The sequence below is a fragment of the Stegodyphus dumicola genome, chromosome 8, assembly GCF_044657685.1.
Source record: "Stegodyphus dumicola isolate Sdum_Otavi_A_Nest chromosome 8, ASM4465768v1".
In the NCBI taxonomy this organism is placed as follows: domain Eukaryota; kingdom Metazoa; phylum Arthropoda; class Arachnida; order Araneae; family Eresidae; genus Stegodyphus; species Stegodyphus dumicola.
This window is the reverse complement of record NC_140775.1, coordinates 27,691,986-27,718,622: the sequence shown is the minus strand read 5'-3', so window position 1 is coordinate 27,718,622 and position 26,637 is coordinate 27,691,986. Positions and strand designations below refer to the sequence as shown.

Genomic DNA, 26,637 nt, shown 5'->3' with positions numbered 1-26,637 from the left:
CCTCATCCCTGCTGATAATCAGAAAGGATACGAAGTTGTGAAACTCCGTGTGTGCTTGCTGAAATACGAAAACATCACTTTTTGTGTCATCTACAACCCGCCGGATATCGTTTATCGGACTCTGATCTAAGCGAACTACTCAATAACCGTTACCCAAACTATATTGGAAGAGACTTTAACAGAAAACATGTGGAATGGGTGGTTACTGCACCAACATTAACTGACACGTTATTCAGGATTACATTCTTAATTGTCCAATATACCTGCACATTCCTGACACCAGCACCTACAGGTCAAATATGTTGAACTACAGACACGATATCCTAGACTTTTTTATAAGCAGTATCAACATCTTGATGTCATTCAACGTAACGATGATTTTTCATTTAATCATGTGCCTGTGATTGTCCAATTAGGAGCCAACATTTTAAAACACCTCCCTGACAAGAAATTATGGACTAGAAGTTGTTCTGCAACCTTGCCGGTATATCCCCTTCTAATATCACTAAACTCAGTTCAAAGGATAATACTGACTTTAAAATCCATTGCCTCACCAAAAGTCTCCAGATTTTCTGGATAACTCTACCACTACCATAAAATCTTATCAATATCACCGCCAGCTTCCCTGGTACACCAGAAATGTTATTAAGGAATGGAACCGCTTTTGTAAAAACTTCAATCACACCTGGGATCCTTATGTGAAAATCAGAATTAATCAGTTAAATCGAAAAATTAAGTCTCTTATCAGCGAGCACTTCCAACTGTGGCAATGTAGAGTCAATCAGTTTAATATAGATGATGGTTCCTTTTGGAATTACATCAGAAGTGTGAAGATGACCAAACATTTCTGTCAGCCAATCAGAAACGAGAATACTACTGCTTGAACTGATGAAGAAAAAATAGAGCTTTTTGCCAACTTTCTTGAAAATCAGTTCAAGCCGAACGTGTTTCTTGCTAACAATGCTTCGGATCAAGAAATTACGAACTTCATGACTGATTGGATTTCCTCTCCCTCTCCGATGAATATCATACAGTTTACCTCTCTGGTTGAAATCAATGACTTATCAAATTATCAAATGTTCTTCACCCAGAAAATCACCAGGCTTAGATGGTATCACCATAATAAAATGCTTAAGTGCTTAAGCAACCTCCACAAACCTATATTGCTGCACTCAGTAACATTTTCAGCGGTTGCATTTGGAACTGCTTTTCCGATACATATAAACAAGCTTCTATTTTTATGATTCTCAAGCCACTGGAAATACGCTGATTCTCCAAGCAGTTACAGACTCATAGCCGTCTTCACTCGTAAAATTGCTGGAATGCATTATCTACAATAAAATAAAGCCCTCTCTACAGAAATTAGCAACTTCCAATATTTCAAAAAGAACTATCTACAGGTACAAGTAAAAGTGTTGGGAGCACCAGAAACTTCATTAAAGATCAAACACGTATAGCTCCCGAACACTAACCGACTAAAGAAAATGTAAACCCCCATGAGGTCAAGATTCTGCGTGGCAGAGATTTGGTAAATTTAGAGGCTATGAGTGAGGTTATTTGAGGAGGGAAGGATAGAAGAAGAATAAAGCTGCTGAGGTTTAAAAGTTTAATATTAATAGAGGAGGACTAAAAAGGAAGAAAAGTTATTAGAAGAAAAAGATGAAAACTAGAAGATGGGGTTACTGTGTAGTGGGCTAATGTATAGTTAGAATCTGGTTACTGTGTAGTGGAAGCACTATCTACAACTAAACAGCTCATCAGAATTTGCAAATTTGTGGGTGTCTCTTTACATAACAAAGTATAGCAATCCTCATGCTTGACGTGGCCAAAACTTTTGACTGCGTCTGGCATGAAGGTATCATCTTTAAGTTGATTAAAATGAACCTGCCAACCTGGTGTTGCAAGATGGTGCCTAAAATGAGGTTATTGAAGACTTATTAAGAACCATATACTATGCACAGAGTTCACATGCTATTAATGAGATAGGCGCTATGAAGGGGAACAGAGAAATAATTACACATAAGACTCTGATATTCCTTTCTCTGAGCAATCAAGGAACTTCCGTCAAACACATGAATTGGTGTGCAGCCACACAATATGACGCCTGTCCAAAAACATACCTTTGCTGCCATAGTGATGCCTCTTCTTGATTTAACTTCTGAATACCAGGAATGATACTGGATCTCTGATTCTATCCAACGAAGGTATATCAAAAATCACTGTATAGGGTGAATCTTGATTCATCACTACAAAGAACTGGGACCACTAAAGTTCAGTCTAAGGCTGATATTCTCTGTACCATACCAGGTACACTTCCTTGCATGAGGAAGTGAGCAGGATGTAAATAGCAATTTTTTTAGCAAAAAGGCCTCTCTCATGAAATCTTCAAAATTCAGTAACTCTCAAAACTATGGTTCCAGTGGCAGCAAAAAACAATGTGAAACTGTAAAAGTCCACTGGCATTTAGCTTAAAATGCCAAATAACAACCTTCACTGGATATTGTGGCACTTAAGACACCCTTGCCTCATGCCATTTTGATATGGTATAGGCTCCTGAAACTATTTCTACAAACTATAAGATTCGGACCTTGAGCTATTTTGCAACTTGGACACTGAATTATTCTATTTCTAATTCATACAAATAATTCTCACCCTTATTGAAACATCTAAAGGCTAATGGATACTCATTCATGTACAGTACTTATGAAATTTAACAAATGATTTTATTACTGCCAATGTTTACCAATAAAGTAAGAGCAGAACAACAAACATGCATTTCTCATTCACAGCAATAACTCACAAAATGAACATATTATATAGATATATGCAGCAAAGGAAAACTTTTGCAAGTGATATTTAATTTATTTATGTAACATATCATCCGGGGTTCAATTCCTGAGTAAAGTTAACTGAGCCTTTCATCCCTTGAGTGGGTCGATAAAATGAGTACCAAGTTCACTTGAGGACTAAACAACGGGGGTCCTGCGACAAGCTAACTACTTGCCCAGGGCATATGCTAATGCACCCTGGGGCCCAAGGTCAAGAAAACAGATTTTGGGGCACTGCAAGCCGTGGCCCACTAGGACTGTTGCGCCACTGAGTTTAGAATTTAGTTTATGTAATATATCACTAGTATAGAGGGGGGGGAATTTTTTATGCTTTAAAAGGAGTGCCCTTGAGTAGAATTTTGTAAGGAAAACTGGCTTTCATTTATGTTACACCCACATAAACACGTGTGTAAGAATTCTATGCAACCACCCTTCAACTACTAAAGCAGATTTCGGGGCACTGCAAGCCGTGGCCCACTAGGGCTGTTGCGCCACTGAGTTTAGAGTTTAATTTATGCAATTTATCAGTAGTAAAGAATTTTCATTTATGTTCACACATATACATGTGTTCTATGCAACCACCCCTTCAACTACTAAGGGAAAAAAATTGAGATGAACTATGTTACAGTTTTAATTACTCGGCCAGTTGTGAGCAAATTAGTTAGAATTAATTCTGATAGTTCATCCATTGCACATAAAATCTATAACCAATTTTATTTTGAAATTAATAATACTTTCAGTTAAATTTTTTATTGCTGTGCACATCCCTTGATTTACATATATATGTGAGTGTATGTATCGAACATTTTAAATGTAATACCTTATGAAAGCACTAAAGAAAACAGTGTAATAAAATATTTATTCTATTTTTTAACTTTATGTCTTACTTTCCAAAACCACCCCAGTCAATTTTTTATTACTCTGGAGGATTCTTTTCTTAATAAAAAGGTCATTATAGATTTCTTAACCTTCTTTTATACACTCAGTGTTCGAAATACATCAAAACCATTCAGGGCAGTGGAAATTAAGACACCAGGCATCTGTTTATGCCAGTGCAATTCTTTGATTTCTTTTTGGCCTTGGTGCATGAACAGCAACTGAGGTGGCAATGCTAAAATTTCAGGACTTAATTCTTTCTCTTCTTCCTGTATATCATCTCTTTCTACAGCAAGATCCCATTGTGTCAACTGGTCATCAGCTCCAGAAGCAGCAAAGACTGAATGATCTGTCGGATGCCATTCAACACTGGTGATGGGAGCTGTATGATATTTAAAGGTGCATATCGGATCTCCTTCCTGTTAAAAAATATATCATGTGTTTAAATAACAGACACAGTGAAACAACTTATAAATATAAAATCAAAACTTATTTAGAATTTTCGTTAAACTCATTTTAAGCATATAACCTTTAACTGCAGTGAATAATGCTTACTAAAGCATGAAAAACTTTGAAAAACTCTAAATAATCTGCATTAATATAAAAAATTTATTTATTAAATACTTGCTTCCATCAGATGAAGAGAAACAAGTAAAAAATATAATAAATTGCAAAATCAATGCTGAAAACAGACTTTTGAGTTGAAGATCAAGAGTCTCACCTAATTCTAACACTTCTATTTACAATTTTACCAAAGTAGGGAAGCAAGGACCAAAGTAGGGCATTATTAAAATGGGTTTTATATTCTCAAAAACACACTTTCTAAAAAGTGCCAAATTAGCACAAAATTGCCAAACCTGATAGATTTTTAACAGACTATACCTCAAGTTCTACTTATTATCTGTATAAACCTATTGTGTATTTTTACAGAATTTTATTAAAAAGAATAACCAGTTAAACACGAAATACATTACTAATAAATGAAAAATTATAGGGAGAAATGCAAGAAATATACACAAAATTACAATAGAATAAGCTATAATAAACAAACACAAAGACACGACAATAAAAAAATACACATTAACATCAAATCATCTGTTCACATCAATACATAAAAACACCAAAATTACTCATCAGCAAAAACTTCCTTTACACTACAGTAAAACTCTATTATCAGAATGGGAAATTATTTAAAATTAGATTCTCAGTATGCTTACAGGAAACATGCGTAGATCCCACACTCTGAGTTTTCCATCATCTCCACCAGAAAGAATAAAATTTCCTGTTTTGTCCCAGCTGATAACATTTACATCACTGTCATGAGCATTATGCCGTGTTAACATACAAGCTTTGTTACTGAGGGCTCTGATGTCCCATATCCTGACAGTTTTATCAACCGAACATGATGCCATAACCTAGACAAAGGTTTAAGAAATTAACAGTTATTAACAAAATAAATAAATAAATAAATAAAATCTGAAAGGTCCAGAATTTAAATTTCTTCCAAAGGGGCAATTTTTACATTTTGTGTGTTACCTTTATTTATTAAATATCATTCTTCAAACTTAAACCGTAAAATTCAGTTCAAGAGCAATATTGCAAAATAATTTTAAAATGAGCATATCTTTAGAATTTCCGATACACAGTCTCATACACTGGGGATAAAAATGTTTTTCTATACAACATTGCCATTCTCACAATGCTAGAGTTTGTTAATCAAAAACTCTATTTCTAATTCATACAAATAATTCAATAAAATAATTAAAAAATAATAATAACAAATAATTAAAAATTAATAATTACAAATAATTAAAAACTCGTTAAAGTTTTAACAAAATATGAAATAGATAATGAAACAAATTTCAAATTCGGGCTTCCAGATGCCCATATTCTAGTAAAGGACAACTTATTCAAAATTGTATGGCTCTAGGTACCGTTGTTTTATCACAATGCGATAAACATGATACATTTATGCAGATTCTTCATTATTTAATTTCTTTAAATATAATACAGGGTGATAATATTTGATGGCAACAATTCAAAAAGTGAAACAACGCTTGTAATGAATCAATGCAAAATGCCAAAACGAAATTAATAGTCCTTCTGGGCAAATTGCCCCTTGGGACTACAAAGAAAGAAAAAAAAAAGAGGAAAAAAAAAGGAACAGGAAATAAAATAGTGCTATATTTTAAATTAATTTCAGAGCCGAAATTCATTTATCAATATAATAAGAATTTTTTTTTATTTAGTGCTTGCTATGTAATTATTAACTTAATAATAATGGAGCAGAAGTTTATAAGATCTGATATGAAAATTTATAAGATCTGATGAAGAATCTGATAAATTTGAAAAATATATTTTTTAAAGGCAGCATGCAGCAACATGTTGCTACAGCAAAGTGGAAAAGAGCAAAGAGAGGCGATCAAAGAGAGCAAGACCTATGGTTCAAAACTATTTACTTCCGCATCAGAATATACTAGATAGAGAGCAAAAATAGGAAAATTAAATAATAGTTAAAAAGGAAAAAGCTAGAGAAAGCCACGTGGCTCGAAAAAGATTAGGTGTAGGAAAAATCACTAAAATCATAAGCTTTAAATTTTTTTTAAATAATTTTTTTGCATTTTATAATTTTTTTTATTCTTTGGTATTTTTATAATTTTTTAATACACAGTACAACACTAAAGTGAAAGACGGATAGGAAAGCGATTAATGATTAATAAGGTCCTTGGTCAATGGCACTAAATCATAGTGCAATAAAGTAATGGGAACATCTGGAAATATCTCTCTAAATAAACTCTGTTTGCAAGATGTGATTCTTAAGATAACAATGCGATTGATAACAATGCCATAAGTCTCAGCCAATGATGACATGAGGTCTATTTTGGGAAGTGTAAATAGCAGGGTCATATGCAGAAAGTTATTGTAATGCATGATTATCAATCTGTTCAATTTTGAGAAACAAATAATAACATCTATGGATTTAATGTTGATGTCCAAATGAATTATATCCCTACAGACATACTAGGCTTCATTAAGGATTATCCAAAGGGTCTTTGAAAGGATTGAATTTTTTTTTTTTTTTTTTTTTTTTTTTTTTAGCAGCAGAGACCTTTTATACCAAGGCATGATTACATTAAACAGATCACATTACAAGAATGTTTACATTAAACATATTAAATTTTAGATACATAACAGATTAATATTGGGATGCTGGGTTAAGATTTCATTGCATTCCAGAAATAACTGTACAATACAGATCAGATGATGGATCACTTTTCAGAATTACAGGAAGTAAAGATTGTATTAGAAAAGTTGTTGCTTTACTACTTTTCAAATCAAGAGGGAAGCATGCTCAAATTTAAAAGAGGATTTGAAGAACTATTTTTAATTTATTATTAGAAATTTATTATATATATAAACACATATATATATTAAATAAATTCTGTATATACTACACAATTATTGTGTGAATGAAACAATGAATAGAATGCCAAAAGGTATTTGTTACTATTTCCTCTCTCCCATTAAAGGCATTTTCTCAAGCTCAAAAAAGCTGTCTGCTACAAAAAGGAAGGATATAAAAGAAAAATTACCATATTTAAATTAAATAAACTACTATATTCATTCCTTTAAATTTAAAAGAATAAATATTTATGGATATTAGATACATAATATAATGTATCTAGTTGTGTATAAAACAAAAACTGAAATTTTGAAATGCAAAACTAACAGAAAATTTTGTAATCCATAAAAGTCATGAAAATGATTCTCCATATTCAAAACTTATGCATTTAGTCAATGTTACCACATTAGTATCATGCACTAACTCTCCACAGCATCAATTTAGCATAGCAAATGTAACGATTCTTACCTGCATGTACTATAAACAAGTAAATTTCTCAGCATCTAGCAAGACCTTTAAATGAGCTCACAGGCAAATTGTCGTCAGATATGGGTTCATGGGAGAGATCTAGCATTCTTTCAATGACCTATTCAGCTTTTTTACCCCTCCAATGCCAAGCTCTAGCCGCTTTAGGCATTGGCCATTACTAAGGCTGGAAGCAGTGGTCACTTTATTATGGAGGCATCTAACAGGCAGGCCACTGTTGCATCCTATGAAAGGACACACAGTTTACATTCATGCCTCCTCCGGGATTTCAACCTGGGCCCTTCAGTACAGCAGTCAAAGCCACTTTCTCGTCCCTTTCCAGTTTATTGATAAGTTAAATTCATATTATGCCCTACTTATCAAGCACATGTAAAACAATACAGATAAATGTTAAATCTAAATTACCAACTCCCTATTCCAAAGATATTTTGCTGAAATAGCTACGAAATTACATTAATTTTTTTTTGGTACTTTACATCCATATTGGCGCAATTGGCAATTTTGTTGCAAAAACCAAGAATAATGATTTATAACTTATAACCATAAATATTAGCTTTCTACATGCATACATATTTTACATTTTAAATATTTATCCTTTAAAATCAATCAATAAACCTAATTACAAGTGGATTTTTGATTTTGTTCCAGGAGAAATCTGGATAATTTTCAGTTAATGGGGCTCCGATCGCCAAGTGTGTGCCAAAGCACCTATTTAATTTGCATCAGAAACAGCAGCAGAATGATAATATACATATAATGTTTAATATGTGAAATGGCAAATTTGTGCAATTCTTTGATTTTTTTAAGCATACATATATCCCGGTGTACACAGACAGAACAACAGTAACATTCTTCCTATGTACACAGGGCCCACCAGCAGCCGAGCGGTAAAGTCGCTGAACACTGGTAGTTTGGTCCGAGGTTCGAATCCCGCAAACGAGCTGGCTGCATGGGCGTTTTCTTTTTTTTTCCATGTGTAACGTGTATATGAGCCAGTTTCCCTTAAAAATCCTCCATCAAGGCATCCCTTCCCTTAGGCAGATAGCCCTAGTGTGCTTTGCCATAATTAAATAAACCAAACCAAACCAATCCTATGTACACAGCAATCTGTTTTTGCTACATAAAATATTTATCATTTCCATGAAGCTTTATGTATTAGGTTTACTGCCACCTAGCTAGATTTTGTGCCAATGTTCATGTATGGCAGTAAGTTGCACTCCATGGTCAAAAACAGTAATAATAAATTTTCTGGCATTCAGTTTAAGAATAAATTCAAAGCTGTTGTTCCCTTTAGTGATTTTACGCCAAAAAACTGTATTTTTGAAGAAATTTGACTTTTGTTTCTTCCATTACAAATAAATCCCAATAGCACATATTTTAAACATTATTTTAAAACTAAAACTACGACTTATCTATAAAACTATTGGAGCACGAAATGCAACAAAAAGAACATACATAATTATCCTACTTGTTAAAACTGAACCATTGTTACATCCATGGTTGCCAGATTTTGGCATATTCTGAAGATCTGGCAATTTTTTCTGCAGTGGTTGTGCTGACATGTATGTACATTTTTACTGCTTCCCCAAAATTTATTATAGCTCTAATTGCTTTGCAAATAATGCTTTTAATTAATCCTTTGCTTAATTACTAAAAGCAAATATACAGAGGAAAAATATAAATACAGTAAAATCTCTCATAACCGGCATCCAGTTAATTGGTAATATCAAAATAACATCATATTTGAAGGTCTAAATTTAAATCTGAAATTTAGAATTATGAGATAAATATCTAATGGGTAACAATTTGAAGACTTAAATGTGGAAAATATTTTTCTGCTACCTAATGTAACAAACTTTATCCTACAGTGTAAACTTTGAAGGTAGTGGCCATGATTTTCAGAACAAATTGCATTGAAAGATATCACATTTACTTCGTCTCTTGCTTGGAAAGAAGTTAATAATACTACTGTGTTGTTGGTATAAAGTGTGCCATTTGGGCCAACATCTTGAATTTAGTCACATGTTCAGAGAAGATTAGTGTTAGTGCAGAGGAGGTGTAGGCCTGGATAAATGCAGGTAACTCTCTTCTTATCATACTATCTCATGATGATGACAAAATAATTGGAGACTCAACTGGGAAAGAAGACAATATACACAGTACAAGAGTTATGTGGAAGGAAGCTGATAAAGTATTACAGACTTTCAATACATTCTGCCGAGAAACGTTCATCTGTGTCCATACATGATGTTATGAAGCTTTTATATACGCAGCAAATTTTTAAAGCTAGGGTGACAATCTCATAAGAAGGCAGATATTTGACATTATATTCTCTCACAATAAGAAATGTATAGTTTCCATGTTGGTAATTTTGAAATGTTTCTGCTTTTCTGAAACATAAAAATCATAGGTATGTCTTTTAATTTTAAATAATCTGAATTTAAATTATGAATCATAAAGATATCACTGATATTTTATGTTATTTATTCATTTAATAGCAGCTGGTAGACCGAAAAATTATCAATCTACCTTGCATGCTGCGATTTCTACAAATCACATCACAAAACGTGAACAGGGAAATTCTAGGAATATATATTCAATTATCTGGAATCAATATATTCAATTTTATATTCAAATATCTGGAACCAGTCTCTTATCCAGAATTAGTAATATATCGATATTATTAACAAACATTACAGTTAACAGAGATTCTACTTTAGTTGCTTTAGTTTACAAATGAGATGCGCCAAGAATAAACAAAATCACATGCTAAAACCTTCAAAATTATAATTAACAAACATTCAAAACTGTATTTGGGGCATATGAAATATATTTAAAGTTAAATGATATAAAGCCTTTTTTCCTAATTTTACAAATATGAAATCTTTAGAAACTTGTGACTTTTCTCAAAATTCTGTCTATATATGTCCTCTGGTGATGAAAACTGAATTTGAACAAAAGGAAACATCAGGTGCAAGAAATAGTTATAATGTGGGGGAAAAAATAATATTTAAATTTATGCACAAATAATTTCTTTGCCAAAGAATCTCATATACATTTGCAATAGCTGAAAATACTTACATTCACATCAATAGGAGACCATTCTAAATCTTCTACTGAAGCTGCATGACCAATGTAGGGTCTTTGATCAACATGCCAAGTGCCACCTTCTAAATGTTTCCACAAGTGGATTCTGCTTTTACAATCACCTGTTACAAGCATACCTAAATAATGTGAAGAGCACAAAAAAATAAATTAGCATAAAAAGGAATGAAATAAATCTCAAAACTTTATGTTATATCTTAGGCACTTTATGTTATATCTTAGGGTCTACAGAGTTACAAAATGAAAATGTGAAATTTTTAAAACTAACAGAGACAAATGTTTAATAGATGTGCTAAAAGCATAATAATTTGAAGATAAAAGATTCAAGTTTTTAAATACTGAAAAATCTTTCAGAATACCAGCTGAATGTCCCCAGTCTTAACTGGTAGTTGGACCTGGGTTTGATCTCAGGAAAATAGGCTGGTTGCATAGGCATTTTTGTGGTTTTCTCTATGTATAAATTGGATATGAGCCAGTTTCCCTTAGAAAAACTTCTACTTAGACATCCCTCTTCTTAGGCTGATAACCACCGAGTGCTTTGTTATAATCAAAGCACTCGAAATCACACAAACCCTAATCTGAAATTTTCATATGTTGAAATTTTGAAAGTGAGTCTCTTAATCACTAAATATGATTCCACAGGTAAAAAATTTCACACCCAATTTCAAGAACATTTGCTAATGCTTAAACACAATCCGTAGGACATTTTGTATAGATTTGTGTTTAAGAATGAAATGTGAATCTATCATTTGTGATTAATATTTTGAGCAAATTATCATTTGTGAAATGACCCCCACTTTTTTTCCCCTCTCTCCCTCCTTAGAAATCACTCTAGTCAATCCATTTTATTACAACTCATTGTTGCACCATCAGAATTAACACAGATTTTAATTCCCCATCCACTCTATTTTGCAAACTTGCCCTGGAATGACTTTTTCCTGTTTTCAAACATGAAAATTTGGCTCAGTGGAAAGAAATTGTCATTGAGTAAGAATCTTTTGTTGTCGATGTATATTTTATACTACTCGTCTGGTGGAATTAAATAAATGTACTTATTTATACAGAGAAAAAAAAATTCCAATTTTTGACAGTGATATACTTTTTAAGTTGAATTTATCACTGTGTTTGTTTATGTAGAGCATCTGAAACAAAATAAGTAAGATTTAGGCTTAATAAGTGTTTAAGTTCCTTTTTAGATTCTTGGCCCAGGGTGGGCACTGGCCTTTTCGAGAAGTTTTCTCCAGGCATCTCTGCTTTTGGCAACTGTTTTTCAGCTTTTGACGTTAATTAAAATGTTTTGGTCATTTTCAACAAAACTTTTTTAGATGAAGTAACAGAAAAAAATCATTCTAGCAATGATTTTGACTCCCAGTTACAAAATTTTAACATCCGTTATGTTAAGCTTGTTTTAACTGCACTCCGTTGATATGAATCCTGATGCAGTCTAAATAACTGAGAATTATAATTACTATATACATGTTTTTATTAATAAACAATTACATTTCATAATTGTTAAGCTATGTAATAGCTATGGATGGTATTTAAATTTTTCATTAAAAAAGTACAGTTTTTTAGATATTAACAAATCAACAACATATAAACTGCAATACATCTTACATCTATATGTTGCATATTAATTACTGTTACACCAATATACAATAGCTATAACTGAACCTGAAATGTATCACAAGCTTTTAGCATTTTACTTTATCATCTACTAACCATGATTTAAACCTATGAATTAAAAATGCAGTCAAGCTTAAGTATCCTCTGATTTGTCATCTATGGATTCAACACATAGGATTAATTACAAGCCAAAAAAAGTGTTGTTTTAAGTTACATTTCACTGTAAGTGAAAATGAATAATAAAATATATAGCAAATCAAATTCACATGTACTACCTTTTCACAACAACAACAAATAAAAAAGTTTTGCATGTCTGTTCCATGCATAATTGTATGAATGGTGAAGATTTGTGTGGAATTTTGTAAACAATTTCCAATTACAATTCACCAACCAGATATGCATTTTTTTAAGCTTATATCTCTTTTGGATGGGTATAAGTATAATGCATCTAAAAGTCATCCCCATACATTGCTAAATACATTTGATTTATTTTTGTTTCCACAACTACACATGTTGGGAATAGAATGGTTATTATTTCTGTCATGCCTTAAATCAGTGCATAATACAATACAAAGCAAATATTGTATTTCTTAACTGCTCCATTGTCTTTTGAGTATAAGCTAAATCTCAAGATCTGTTATTTTGCCATACAAGTGAATGAGAAAGAAAAGCACGCTGTACAGTTCACTCTGCTTTACTTTATAGCATAGCATATTTTATGTATTATTATTATTTAATGCTGGAAACGTCTTGCTGTATTCAAAAGTTAATTAAAGTATATCATATTTATACATATCACACAAATATTATGCTCTATACAGCATTTGCTATTATCCATAGAATAATATAACTGCAAGTCTTGTAGTGCACATGGTTAATACTGTACTTAATTTTTTATTCTGTATGTAGTTTTTATAGAACAACTGCAAATATATAGTCACTAAACCATACAAATAATTTGCATTCTCATTAAAGAAAATCCTCCTAAAACTGAAATAAGCAGTATCAATTACATTTACATAATACTTTTTCAATTTCTAAGAAATAAATTTCTGCATTTTGTTAGCTTAATTTCATTCCTTCCCTTCACATCATCAGCTGAACCATACGTGAAAGTACTGTTAAATTTGTATTAGCTTACCTTCTGTAGGATCACTGCAAGCCAAGAACAAGACTTGGACTTCATATATAGTCCAGGGTCCATAGCTGGCATGATCCAGAGGTAGGCAGAATGCAGTCTAAATAAAAATTAACAATTACTGTTACCAAGTAATTGCAATTAATCATCCCATAACTGTGTAACTAATTGCAATTTAGTCATTAGAAAAATAACTGTGTATGATATAATTATAATCTTAAATATAGTTAAATTAATTTCAGCATAACCAAGCTTATTTGGATTAAGGGGTTAAAAGTCGTTTCTGACAAGCTATGGAAAACAATTCTTTTAATTAAAGAAACAAAAATATGTATGATAAACTGTTGTAAATTTATGGAAAAATTTGTCAGTTATTATTTTATATTATTATTATTATTCAGTATCTGTCTTTTTTCCTTGTTTATTACAATATTGCATTTGATATTGTTTAATTTTTAAGTGATAAATTAAAGGTTTAATTCAGAGGACATAAATGTGTTAAATTTACTGCAAATAAATTAAGCCTGCATAAATACTAACAGCATTATTAGTTACAGCCATAATCACAGACTCAGTTAATATAAATACCAACAGTATTACCTTTGTGTGTAATCTTGTTAGTCTTGCCAAACTGCATCCAATATGATTATCAAATCTTGAAAGTGGAATGATAGTTCAGGCCCAAAAAATTAAACATTCAAATTTTGTTAAGCTAGAAATGTTGGCTTATGTAAACCCAAGAGGAGTTATCTGTGAAATTCTTTGCGATTGAATAAAGGGTCATTTACACTCTTCTCCTGAGTTTGTGTGTATCCTAAGACTGGGGGATAATTCCTCTACAGCCTTTCTAGAGCTATATTTCTAGAGCTTTATGTTGCCAAAGAATACGAGACTCTACATGCTTAATTACTGAAATCCAAACTATCTGACCCAAACTGTGGTAACAGACAAGTGACACCACATTAATTAACATTTATATTCAATATAGGAAGCACAAGAGGTTACATAAAGTCAAAACAGCAAAATTTAACATTAATGAGATCTATAATAGCGCGTTTGCTGGTCATCTCACACAGTATCTCACATGAGCACATGTACTCATTAACTAAATTCAATAGGGCTAAATAAAATTAATCAGGTCTGATGAATCACAGTAGTTGAATGATTACAAGCTGACAGTTTTGAACAAGGTCAAGAACTCTTATTCATTTTACATTAAATCAAAAAGGCCATGGATTCAAAATAGTTGAAAAACATTTGAAAGTTTATGGTGTTTCCATAATGGTTGGGATAACAGCATGATCTGTGTCATTTGGTTTTGTTTAATATGTCATTAAATATGAATTGCTAAACTGAAGTGGTAGATAATATCCATCTATAGTCCTTTGTGGATTTCATTTGTGTCAACAATGATTTTCTTAACAAAGCCATTGTATCCGAATAATTCAAGACACAATTTGATGAAAATTCTTGTTCAATAGTTTAGCCATCATCACCAGGCATGGAAAATTTTCAAGATATGACTAAATTTTCATTCATGAACCAAAATCTAGCTTATTTTTTCTGATGGCAGTAATCGAGAAGCATAGTTCAGTACTTCTCTAGAAAACTTCAGCTGACTAACAGTTATATAAAACTACTACACTTCACTGAACTAAATGTGGTTCCACAAAACCATAAATTTTCCATTTTGTCATTTGAGCGCAACTTAAATTCCATCTAGGCATAACAGCATTCTGAAAGATTTACTCAAATTCCAAGTCTTTTCTCCTTTCACAAGAAAACAATATAAGAACCACTTGCAGAATTTTGGTTCTGATATCAGCAATGAATTCACATTAAAGTACTCTAGAGTGTTAGTTTTGGTGAATGAGGTTGCAATTCCGTAATGTGCAATGGATAAACTATAAACAATACTGTTACCCACTTTCTTATAATTTAATATTAATAATTATAAATATGCATACAAATTTACAATTTTAAACTTGGTTCTTTTTTTATCATGTTTACATATTAATAAGGCTTTATATATTTTTACATTTACACAATTTTACGAATTGTCAACTAGCTCTGGGTAAATGAAATTTGAATTATTAAAAACTTCCTTTCAGCTTTATGAAGTACTTTATTTCACCATAGCTTTATGCACATTTTAAAACCAGTCATTAAGTTTTAAAATCTGTCCTTCAATTTTTGTTATGCACAAAGGTCTGTCAATAAATATACAAACAAACATCCTTACATATAAAGATTTGCTAGACGAAATAAATTAAAATAATTTTGCAGAATATATTTTCTTAAAGTAAATATTTCATGTTTTACTTCATATAAACATCAAAATTTATTATACAAAATTTGGTACTCCTTTTTTATGGCAGCCTTCAACCATATTTGGGATTTCAGATTTGCACCAAGATCTCAGCTATAATTTTGCCAAGCTCGTGAAGCACGAACGTCAAAAAACGAAACAACACAATATATACTTACAAGTAATTTCCTAAGAATATGTTTAATAATTTTTACCCTTATTATTATTATTTAATGGTATGTAATTATTCCAGTCAACTGCAACATATTCACACATTTTAAGCTGTTTGTTACACCATATCATTTACATCAACTCCTCTGCCTAAGATTACATAAATTTAATAGCAGTGATGAACAATATTCTGAACCGCTGAACTAATTTCCAACATGCAGGTTCTTCTTCTTTTTGTGATTTTTAACACCGCACTTCCAAATGGTTTTATCATTAACATAAAGTTTCATGTTGTGGCAATTTTCACATACTCGTTTGTCAGATAAAAGATCTCTTTCTTGAAAAAATTATATGGCATACACTTTATTACTTGATAAATTAAAGATTAACATCAGATTCTTAAAAAATATGCAAAAATATTTTTTTAAATAAACAATGCGAATTCAAAAACCTCATCAAAAATTAATAATATAAGAACATGCGGTGAAAACAATAATGCAACAAGTTGCTACTATACAATAGCATGGTAAAGTATAAGTATACGAAGCCAGATTTTGGTGAGATATCTCGGCTGATTGCCAATTCAAACTTCGGAGGTGCTATAACAAAGAAGTAACCAAACTTTTCACTTCTTGATCCAGTTTTCAAATAAAAATTAGCTACTATCAAAGCATAAAGCAGCATAATAATATAACACAAATAAAGGAAAATACTATATGATACAAATGTACCTGGAACTAATGGTGACCACTCCATGGCAAACCCTTCACTTAAATGCCCAGCAAATGAAAAAATGGGTTGTGGACTTTCAGAATTCTGAATATAGGACTTCATAACATGATGGTTATTAACTGCATTTATCGGAAGGGTTAAGTCCCAGACATAAACTTTACCTTTCTCAGACCAAGAAGCAGCAATAACTTTGTCAGAAAATTTTGTAACCTAAATGAAATTTTTTTGTAAATATAGTACATAAAATGCAAGCTCATACATTAGTAATTTAGAAAGTGATAAGCAGTGTATACTTCAAATAAATAAAGTTGCAGTACTTACATGTTCTCAATTTATGAACTAAAAAACAATGCAAACAAATTGCAATATTATAAATACAAACAAACAATTCATAAAACTTAATCAAAATTGTACTTGAATGTATTTACACACACTTTAATTATATAGTCACACAAAATTATTAGTGAATATAACATCTAATAGTCAGTATTTTATAATCTGTTTAAATTAATAATGATGGTTATTTAACAAATTAACACTTGAGGGAATGTGCTAGTTTTGTTCTAATGTGCTAATAATGTGCTTCCATTTCTGTAAATGCAACAGAGATGGAAGACTTCAGATTCACCATTAAAAAATTTTATTAAAAATTTATTAATATAATATTAACTATTCATAAGTTAATTGATTAAAAGGTTTTTTAATTTAATATATTATTATAATAAATTTTAGTATTAAATTTCAGTAACAATTTTTTACTTATTTACTAGAAGTAAAGGAAAGGATAATGTAATTAAATGATTAGTTTTTAGTCAAGTCTTCATATCTTGACCTCTTTTCAGAAGCACACTGCATTAAAAATATGTATGATTTTTAGGTACATATTATACCATCAACCAGCCAAGTAGTGAGACTTAGTGCTAATTATGAACAACTCACTTCCTTTACAATTCTGCAGTAACAAATAGCAACCATTGCCAATATTTCCTCCAACAGTCGATAGGATAGCACGCATCTACCGGTTTTTAATTATTGATGCATATAAACTGAAATGCACTGCCGATATTAAGAAATAGTAGTTATGCAATATCCTATTGGCTATGAAAGTACCGCCCTGCAGTGCAATTTAGCAACAATTACGAATTGGTTTGACATCACAAGATCCCATATGATCTGCATTTTCATTTGATGTAACCCTGACCAATTCTCGATAAGCCAACTTTCGTTTTCACGACATAAAGATATATACACATATATGCACTGTTTTTGACATATTTTTTCCTTGGATTTTTGAAAAGATGAATTCAAGAGCTGCAGAAGCCCATTTGTGACTGCCCTCCTGTTCATTCACAACTGGGCAAGAGGAATTAACATATGCTGAATGGGAAAGAAAAAACAGCTGAATAAGGCTGGCCAAATAGTTAGTAATAGATTGAAACACTCACCTGCAGGAAGTCTGCACTCAGAGCATTCTAAATAAACTGATTAAATATAATATAACTGATAATATAAATATTAACTGATTTACGTATATGTACAAGATTTCACATTCTTCATGTTGTGAAAATTTTCAATATTCTCTAATTATATGACTAATTCTGAAAAGAGTTCATCAGGTGATGCACTATATAGGTTCAAGATATGTATATGTGCTATAAGATAAGCAACCGAGACTCATGAAAAGGTATTTATATGGCAAATCACATATAGACATACACAGCACACAAGCATAGATTTTTGTCTTTTCAAATTGTAATTTTTCTGATTAATGCTTATTCTAGTTGGTGTTTGATGAGTTTGTGCATTTTTGCTCCTTGTTGGATTCGTAATGGAATGATGGAGTTTTCTGGCTGATGAAAAAGAAAGTGGTGCATTTTTTCAGAAATACTACATTTTGCCTAATGATGCAGAATGCAAACATTTGCATTCTATGAAACTGCACTTTATAAATAATTGAATTTGTGTGCCAATGCTGCAATTTGAGAAATTTGGAAAACAGTATGTGCAGTGACAGTTTTGCATGATGCCAAGTTTCTGCAGTTCTTTGTTTTTTTAAGCTAACAGATTGCAGTGCACATAGGCATAACAGCAGAAGAAAAAGGTATGTATTTTATTATGGATGTTTCTTGCACTTTTAATTTTGTTAATTGGTTGCTGTTGTTTAATGTTATTCTTAGTGAGGAGTCATTTTTGAAAATGGCTATTGTCTTTTCACATTTTAGGTTGGTGAAAAATTAGTTACTTATTGGTGACTTTTCAGACAAATTTAAGCAACTTTTCTTACAAAATTTTGCTATTTTAAAATATAAAATTTTTTGTTGTTGACTCCATAATATACTAACTATTTTTAAACTGTCCTCAACAGAAAAAGATGTAGCCAGAAAGTAGAATGTTTATTAGAATTGGCAAAATCGTGAAACCAAAACCACAGAGCTACATCTACTCAGCATAATTCCTATTTAGGTTCCTCACAGTCAGCAGGCATAATTCCTGCTGACTGTGAGGATGTCTTTGATGCATTATTAACAGCAACTACTGAGTTGTGGTCAGCTAATAATGTTTGTTAAAAATGAATTTTCAATTATCAACTTTGAAAAATGAAAACATCCTGGAACCGGGAGATTCCAGGATGTTTTTGCACTTCATGATGATGCCAATTCAAAAAAATCCTCACACTGACTTAAATTAGCTATACAATGCATAATTCAGGTTGTTCAACTACTTATAATATGATCCTGATGTAAAATATAATAATAGTTAAATTAGAAAGCCTAAATTTTATGTTTGTTGATTAATTTTATTTTGTAATTATATTACTAATTTGAGCTGAGGAAATTCTGAGTAGGGAAAAAAAGCTTTAATTTACAAAGACCTTTTAAATACAGTGAAAACAAAATTTTAATCATTAATATACATATTATTGTGAGGATAAACTTAATAATATGTCACATACTGATATAAAACAAAACTAAATAAATATGAACTGATTCAACATTAGCTGAATTTTCATATAAAGTTCTACAAGTATCTACAATAAATTAAGATAATTCAGAAGATATAAAATTTAGTAAGAAAAATACTGCTAAAAAAGTCACTAGAGGTGGAGTGAAATCTGCACAATTTCATTTATTGCTGGAGAAAAAAAAAAAAACAGTTTCATAATTAAAGGCTAAAAATTAAAAACTAGAAGATTTGGTGATCTATTAGGAGACCAGGACAGAAGATGGAAAACTGGGAGAGATGGCAGTTATGAGGTATGTTTATAATGCTGTTCGTTAAATATATTAGAAAACTGTATTAGCTCTTTCGCATCAACTGTCACATATGCTTATCAGCAAGAAAAGCACTCATTTCCCAGCCAGCATCCCAGAGCCTTTCTTGTTTACCCTTGGCCATCATACATTTATGCCAGTCTCCTGGAACATTTGAAAGACCACTAGATGGCGTCTCGTGTCCATTACTTTTGAACTAAATATAGTGTTAGGATCCTGACCTTCAATTTGATCACATTCTGCATAATGCTGGTGTCAGCTGTTGCAGGGGAAGAGCGTAATATAAACAAGCAGCATAATGTAAATAAATGTCTCAACTTACCATGAGATATAAACATTTGCATTTTTGATATCCCTTTGAATTCTTTTTTTGCTACTGTGTGGGGTTCTATTAAGCTTTGCATTCCTTTTATAAATTATATTTCACGTACTTCTCCTTTTATTTCAGAAAGCCTTGACTTCAGTTTATTATGAAATAATGTAAGCGTTATTTATCAGATGAAGGATATACTCGCATGGTAAATTAGCCGATTAATGGCGTGAACGAGAGTCATGATTCATATTCTAAAGAGTTAGACAGCAATATTTCTAATGGTTCTCATATGGACATTTTGTCAGACACTGCTGAATGTCTGCTTCACAGTTCACATGAAAGATTTTGTTACTTCTTCTTGTAAACAGTTTTTCATGTATTTTTTAAATTTAGTTTAGTAATGTATTTTATCAGTTAAAACTTTAGAATAATTTGAATAGTGCTTCTGAAAATTATTTCTCAAAGTAAGCAATTTTTTTCAAATATCTTCATGTAAAGTAAAAAGATTATTAAATGCTAATTTTACCATATATGATAGCTTAAACAATAACAAAAAATTATGACCATAAAACGTAAACTGCCCACTTAAAGTCAGGCTTAGTGAATGCAAAAATCCATCCTCTGGGATAATTTCTTTGTCTCCCATTTGTCCCGAAGGAGTGTCTTAAACAAAGGCGCATTGTCTGGAAAGGTTTAAATACAAAATAAATAAAAATTTATATTAAATTGCTTTTGTACGTATATAGTAAATAAACTGCGTTTCATTAGTATAGATATTGAATGAATTACCAACAAGCATTGATCACCATTTAATCAGTTTTCTTTACATAGCTATTTATAACTCTTGTGAACAAACTAAACTTTCTTAAGCCAAAATTATATCATTTTTACTTGACAAGTTGCTTAAAAAAATAGTATAGTAAAAGCCTGATTAACTGGCTTTTAACTTACTGGAAAAGTCAAGCAACTGAATATTTTCAAATTTTAAAGCCCTCATTTTTTTTATGAAAAATAAAGCAAATGAGATATTTTAAAGACATCATAAAACACACTCATATCAATCAAAAATGTCACCAACCAGTGTGATTTAACAGCAATAAAGGATAAGCATGATGTCACAATATAATCATAAGATACCTGATATTATGTAAACCCAATTAATTCTCAATAAGCAAGTTTAGTTTTTGTGAAGAATGATATAAGTTAACTACTGATTATCATTTCTTCCTTTACATTTTTAAACAATGATTAAAATTTGGAACATGCCATAAATGGAAAAGCATTCAATGGTATTTAAAAAATTACAGAATCTTGGCACCAAGTAATGTGCGCATGAATGGGCACAATAAGTGATTTTATTTTAAAATGGATAAACATAATTTTGCCCATAATACACTTGCCCATAATTTTTGGCAATGCATCAGCACGATGCATAGTCAAAAATTATGGGCAAGTGATTTCAGTTTTTTATATGCTGTATCCATAATTTGTATCTCATAGTTACCTAATTCAGCAGTGAGTTCTTTCAAACTTCCGTTGGAACGATTGCCTGAAGGACAAGTTTGGCAGGATCTCTGCTACTTTTCATGATCAACAGATTTTCAAAACTGGGTTTGGTGTTTTACTTTCCTATGTTTAAGGTCTACAAAACTATGTTGGCTTTTATGTCTGAAATGAATTTTTTTAATCTTATAAAATATTAAATTTAAGCTTCTGATATTCAAGCTGATAAGAAATAAGATAACTTTTCTTTAATTTTAGACCAAAAATTTTTTGACATTATTTAGCTTTTCTAGATTGATCTGTAATTTTTATATGCTCAACTATCGGAATTTTCATTTATAGGCATTCAGCATTTTTCAAGCATCCTAGATAGTCAAGCTCTTTCAGTACAAAAAAATTTCATATATAAACACATTGAACTGTTCATAATATGAGAATCTTTTATAAACAAATTAGTACAGGAAAAAATGCTTTATTATACAAACCTTAATTCTGTTCACACCGCCAGGGTGATGAACGGCAACAAGTTCTACATTGCATTCAGTTTCATCTTCATCCTCACTATCAGATTCACTTTCTTCTTCATCCTCATCATCATCCTCCTCTTTTGGTAGCTTTGTCTGATTGATATTGCTTATTTTCATGACACCTAATTTATTTTCCACTTGTGTCCCACCAACCAAAGTCATTGCTAAAGGATACTGATCAGCCCGATTATTTCCCAGGCTGTCCGAAATAACATCAAAACTTGAACAGGATACTCCTTGAATAGAAAAATATGTTATTGTTTTAATAAACTGAACTACATTATACCACATAAACATGTATCTATTCTAATAAAGATAAAACTATTCAATATGAACAGTAATTAAAGCATACCAAAAAAAATAAGAAAAATGTATTTATTTTTGAATGAAATACATTCAAACCCCCAAAAACATGATGACCCGAAATCTGTGCAACCTCTCAAAATGTAAACACTCATTTTACAGTTATCAGGAAACTGCAATATGGTTAAGTAATGTTCATGGTTCCTTACCTGTGATTTACAGGAATAATAAAACTCCTGGTTCATGAAACAACTTATGATCGAATGATTAATGGAACATTTCATTAAAGAGCTTAGAAGGCATTGCAACAGTGAGCGGTTACCATCAAATTGCAAGATTTTACTATTGTTAGACAACTGCACACCCAAATGCAGCCATTTTAAAGTATGATAATCTCGTGGTTCTTTTTTTCATTCTATTTCAATTTGTAATTATAGAAAAAACTTCAGCCTCAAAGACTACATCTGTTTGTTAGCAGAATCATGGAATTATTTCCCAAACAACATTAATAAATATCTGGTGTAATGTATGGTTATCTTCCCTGTTTGTTGAAACTGATGGCGATGACAGTGAATTTTCTGGTTTTAGGATCAGTGCAGGAAAGGTTAAAGCAAGAGAACTGGTTCTGTCTTTGAACAAAAGAAAAAATGAGGACGCTTTGCAAGAAGAAGATATTAAATGGATGATATATCCAGACAAGCCAATACTGGCATATCATATGACAGATGACCCAGGCAAGCCAATACTGGCTTATCATATGACAGATGTGAAAGTATTAGCTCTGTTTTGAATTTGACACAGCAAGAAAATTATTCCGACATGAACATGGATAGTGAAATTGATAGGAGTGAGAAAATATCTTTTAAGGAAGGTATGGAACAGGGCAGAAATATTTCAAATCTTCAAAACAGATTTGTGTCACAGAACTAGAGATTATTACTCGACATAATTCATTAAAAAAAAAATTTGGAGCAGCCTAAAGTTTTAAAACAAGCCTTTATCTGTAAAAAAAAAAAAAGTACTATTCTGTTAATGTGGCATCAGTTAAAAATGAAGAAAAAATTAAAAGAAAACAATGCTACAACAACATGCCAAATATTGTGGCTCGAGAATTTAACATTTGAAATAACTTTATTCCTTATTTTTTTGCCCTTTTTTTTTTTTTTTTTTTTTTTTTGTGTGTGTGTGTGTGTGTGTGTGTATGATGGATTACACGATTTGGCAGTTACCTAATGATGAAGAAGCTGTCATGAGATTCTTTCAGGACAAAGGAATAATTCATAGCAATAAACTTTGTTCTCAAAATCATCCGATGAAATAACTTTTTAACTCAAACAAAGCTCCTATATGGCGTTGTTATGCATGTTTTTGCAGTGAAGAAAAAAAAAAAGATTGAATTGATGTTGATTGAATTTTGCTAACTTCAGTTAGAAATCAGCCATAATACAACAATAGATTGGAATAGCTACTTTAAAGTCTTTTCACAAAATGAAAAAAACAACGTTGGATGTTTTCTTATGGAACAATGGGTATTTGGAGGTTTATGATGGGAAAGTAGAGAATGCTTTCTGGTTGCCGTTCCCAATCGTTGCACATTGATGACTGTTATTCAGGAAACATCACGGATGGCAGCATTATATTTTCAGACTGCCAGAAAGGATATAAGAAATGCTGGGTATAAACATTTTACTGCAAATCATAATTATAATTTTGTAGACTTCGAAACTAGATACCATATCCAAACTATGGAGCGACTGCGCAGGGCAGTGCTAAATGGAGAAATAAACATCAGCTGGGCACTGCTTGTAACTAATTAGAATGATATTTGATAGAATTCATATGCCGTAAGTTATATTCAAAAACTGAGATTTTTTCTGCAATATTGAACAATATTTGTCATTTTATGCCACCTGTTTAGATTGAATTTAGTTTTGTTTGTTATTTTTTATTTATGTGTAGAATATTATAGATTAAAGAATTAAAAAGAAAAATTTACTTCCTTTAGAAATTAGGAAATTTTAAAAAGTTTACTTTTTAAAGAACTATTTTTTTTTTTTTTTTTTTTTTTTTTTTTTGTCTTTATAACTTTATTATTATTTTATAATTTTATACTTAGGGACAATTGTTGGCCAAAAAAAGGGGAGGAAAGGGAAAAAAAAAAAGAAGCATTTAATAGACTAACGGAAAAGTACCAAAAAACTGAAATATTTTAAGCTTTATTAATAACCCTTTTTTTCATATATTTTTATGTCAGTGTTTATATGTGTCCTTAATGTCCTTATTTATTTTGCACTTTTAGTCTGAATATTACGATTTACCTTTTTGTCCTGAAATTCACAAAATCCTAAAATCTGCACATCTTGTCACAAGCACTGCGGATTTCTAGTCTTCTACTGCAATTCTTTTGAAGGAATAATGCAATAAATTTTAAGAACTGGAGATAGTGAAATACATCTAACACTCAAACAAACAATAAACTTGCAAAATAGTTAGTATATCTTCTCTTTTCCTTAATGAGGCTCAGTAGCACATTGAGAATCTGTCCGTCACCTACAGCTTCATTTGTTGATCATTTAAGTGCTTCAGAGAGACTTGAAGTGAATCAAGCAAGTATGAGATTAAAAGATTACTTGTATGGTTACAATATACAAGTTCAAAGTAACAATGCATTTCTAAATAACCACAGAAAACAGCTGCTGGATGACTTTCTGTCTCATGTGACTAACTAAAAATATCACAACTAAAGGAAAAGTTTAAAATAAAACTGTTCATTAACACATCACTTTGATGATCACACAAACTAAACTCTGCTAGCTTGTAGGTAACCATAACACACCTTCAAATTGAATTATATGCAAAATACAAAATTAACATGTCTAACTTAAAGATTAGCTGACCCTGATTAAGCATTCATAAAGAAATCACAGCTAGCAGAAACTTATGCTGGTAACTGTGCTACAACAAAACAGAAATTTAAACAAACTGTTTGGCCAACAGTGTGCAAAACTTAGCAATTAGAAGCTTATTGATACATTAAACTAATTTGCAGACCAAAGCAGAAGTTATGGTTAAGCCAACATAATAATGACTCAGTTAATTAAAATAAAATCTTACATACTGCAAGTAGATGAGTGTGCAAATAGTTTATGCTCAAAACTTACATGGTTACTCAAAATTTCTAAAAACAGTTTTTATTTAACAGAATTTAACCGTAATTCTAACAATTTAATAAAACACTTTTAGAAAGAAACTGTTGCACTTAACAGTGGAGTGAAACCTTCTAAACCACTACTCAAGGTTCTAGACAATTTAATTTCTGTCGAGGTGATGTCGCCAATGACCTGTGAAACATTATTGAAGTGACCAAAGAAACAATTATCGTGAGAAGTTCACTTTCAAACCAAGACAAATGCTTTATTCTCTGTCCTGAATTTTAAATATAAGAGAGCAATACTAATATTTATCTGGTATTACAGTATATTTGAAAAATTATACAAGCATATACCATAGAGGGATTAATCATTTTAAGTACAAATTTTAAAAAAATTCTAACATTCCAAAAAATTTTTAAAGTTGGATATAAATGAAAAAAAAATGCCAGATATTTTGTTGCATAATGCTAAATTTAAAATCGAAGTTCTGATACAAGTATATTACAAATTGAACATCTCTTCAGAGTGGATTCACTCATATATGCAGAATCAGAAAATTCCTAGATTGTTGTTGCATTTATCTCATTCAATAGAGAACTTAAGTCAGAATTGTGAATCTACAGCCATCTTAAATCATTCTTCATAGGCACTTAAATAACCAACACTTGGTGAACTTCTTGAGATCTCCTCAGTGTTGACCCACCTATACATGATGTCGAAGTTCCTGTTTCACTATTGCAACTACCACACTGAAGAGAGAAATAAAAGTCAAGAATGTAATTTTATAGCCCTCCTGTATCATTCTCCAGTGTAACATTGAAGCATAAATGTGTAACATTTTTCTTATATGATTCTTTACTGACCCTTATTTTTTAGTTGCTATTTAGAATTTTG

General features: G+C 31.2%; 1 protein-coding gene across 1 annotated transcript in view; it reads right to left on the bottom strand.

Moving 5' to 3' along the window:
- Nucleotides 1-3,668: 3,668 nt before the first annotated feature.
- LOC118185071 (glutamate-rich WD repeat-containing protein 1-like) overlaps nucleotides 3,669-26,637 on the bottom strand; it is a 29,192-nt gene continuing 6,223 nt past the window's right edge. Inside the window, exons 2-6 of the mRNA XM_085821695.1 lie at nucleotides 22,247-22,524; nucleotides 16,673-16,883; nucleotides 10,675-10,817; nucleotides 4,922-5,119; nucleotides 3,669-4,123 (exon numbers count right to left, since the gene is read on the bottom strand). Of these exons, the coding sequence (XP_085677821.1) occupies nucleotides 3,803-4,123; nucleotides 4,922-5,119; nucleotides 10,675-10,817; nucleotides 16,673-16,883; nucleotides 22,247-22,524 (1,151 nt within the window). The 3' untranslated portion in view covers nucleotides 3,669-3,802. The remainder of the gene's footprint in view (nucleotides 4,124-4,921; nucleotides 5,120-10,674; nucleotides 10,818-16,672; nucleotides 16,884-22,246; nucleotides 22,525-26,637) is intronic.